At 70.2% G+C, this 1,901-nt stretch overlaps 1 protein-coding gene across 1 annotated transcript; it reads right to left on the reverse strand.

Annotated features, from left to right (window-relative positions):
* Window positions 1-177: 177 nt before the first annotated feature.
* LOC113408835 (coiled-coil domain-containing protein 9-like) lies at window positions 178-1,690 on the reverse strand (the record flags this gene model as incomplete). Its single annotated transcript, XM_026662253.2, has 3 exons — window positions 1,510-1,690; window positions 989-1,093; window positions 178-324 (listed from the first exon to the last, which is right to left on the reverse strand). Coding segments are annotated over exons 1-3 (255 nt in total), but the record flags the coding sequence as incomplete, so codon positions are not given.
* Between the last annotated feature and the right edge of the window lie 211 nt (window positions 1,691-1,901).

Genomic DNA, 1,901 nt, shown 5'->3' on the forward strand with positions numbered 1-1,901 from the left:
TCCACAGGAGCTGTGCCCTCCACTGGTTTACCCACCCCCACCCTTTATCAGTGGCTACCATCCCCCCAGCAGCCATGCTGCCCCCCCCACTTATCAGTGCTCCTCTACCTTGCCCCCCAGGCCCTTGGGGACTGTCCCGTCCCTCTCACCCCCCACCCCGCCAACCCCAGTGCTCACCCCGGGGGACAGCAAGACCTGGACAGTGATGGAGACGTCCTTGTCCGCCCGCTTCCTCTCGGGCTCACCCTCGGAGTGGCGCGGCCGGCGCGAGCCCGTCACCGCGATGCCTTCCTGCTCGGCCTTCTTCCGATCCTCTTCGATCTCCTGTGGGGAGCGGCAGGGACGTGACGGGGCTCCCGGGCCGAGCGGGGGATGCCCCCCCCACCTTGATCCCCAGAGCAGAAAGCCAGGGCTCCCCAATGTATGCACCCCGTCTTGCCCCTGGAGCCTGGTATCCGCACTCCAGTGCACCCATCTGGACTGGTACCGAACCCCTTCCCCGCTGCCCCAGAACTGGCCATCAGGCCCAGAACGCGCCCCCCCCACCCCCGCCCCCACCCACAGCACCAGATGCCTCTGCTTCAGAGAAAATAACCCTCTCCCCCCATGTCCCTGTTTAGGGGACCCCCAGGGATTCTAGGTCCTGACCCCCTCCCAGCCTGGTGTTACATAAACCACCCCTGGCGCTAAGCCGCTGCTGGACGTTTGTGTCTCACGAGCCGGATTACACGGCTCCTCAGTGCCTTAGGGCACGTCCGACACCATGGGGAGGAACCCGCTGCAGGGGTCGGCGGTGGGAGGGGGGGCTGGCTCCGGGATGGGGGGACTGGCACCGCAGGGGAGGGGTCGGCGGTGGGATGGGGGGATCAGCGGTGGGATCGGGGGGCTGGCTCCGCAGGGGAGCGGTCGGCGGTGGGATGGGAACTCACTGGGGCTTTCCTACTGCCCAGCACTTTCTGGCACCAGCCTGAACCCCCCCAGCTCCCACCTGGTAGCGCTTGATGAGCGCCTCGTTCTTCTTGCGCAGCGCCTCGATGCGCTTGTCCAGCTCCGCGTCCTTCTCCTCCTTCGACTTCAGGTCCAGCGTGGCCGACTAGGGAGAGAGCGGGGAGAGCTGGGGGGGCCCACGGGCCGAGCCGGGGCAGGACCCCCCCGCCCCACCCGGGAGCGGGGCAGATGCTGCACGTCCCTCCCCACCCCCCAGAGGGGCCCGGCTGGAGCCCGACGCCTGGCACCTCGGGCCCCGGGGGCTGTGGGGGGCTGACACGGGCTGGGGGGTCCCCCCAACTCTGGGCTGGGTCAGAGCAACAGGGGGGACCCAACTGTGGGGAACCCCTGGAGCTGCCAGCGGCACCGTGACCCCAGGGCGGGACTCCTGCTCCACCCCCACTTTGCCAGGGGCACCCCAACCCGAGGGGGGCAGGCTGGAGCCAGAGCTGTGAATGCAGCCCCCCCCCCCCCCTCCCCCCCCCCCACCCCCCCCCCGCCGATCTCCCCCCCCAGACTCACCATCTCCTGGGCCAGGCCGGGCCGGGCGGCTCCGCTGTGAAAGACACCAGGGGTCAGTCCCGGGCCTGGCCCCTCCCGTGTGGGGCAGAGCCAGGCCGTGACCCCACTGCACAGAGCTGGGGGGCGCCCTGGGGCACGCAAAACGCCACGGGCGGAAAGACAGAGACCGACGGGGGGAGACCTCTACCCCCCATCCCCCAAATCCCCCCCACCAGACCCACACCCCAACCCCCCACCAGCCCCACTTACCCCCCGTCCCCCAAATCCCCCCCACCAGCCCCCTACCCCAACCCCCCACCAGCCCCACTTACCCCCTGCCCCCCAAATCCCCCCACCAGCCCCACACCCCGCCCAGCCCCCCGCAACCCCCACCCTCCAAATCCTCCCCACCA

Source organism: Terrapene carolina, unplaced genomic scaffold, assembly GCF_002925995.2.
Source record: "Terrapene carolina triunguis isolate 2854851 unplaced genomic scaffold, T_m_triunguis-2.0 Scaffold25010, whole genome shotgun sequence".
In the NCBI taxonomy this organism is placed as follows: domain Eukaryota; kingdom Metazoa; phylum Chordata; order Testudines; family Emydidae; genus Terrapene; species Terrapene triunguis.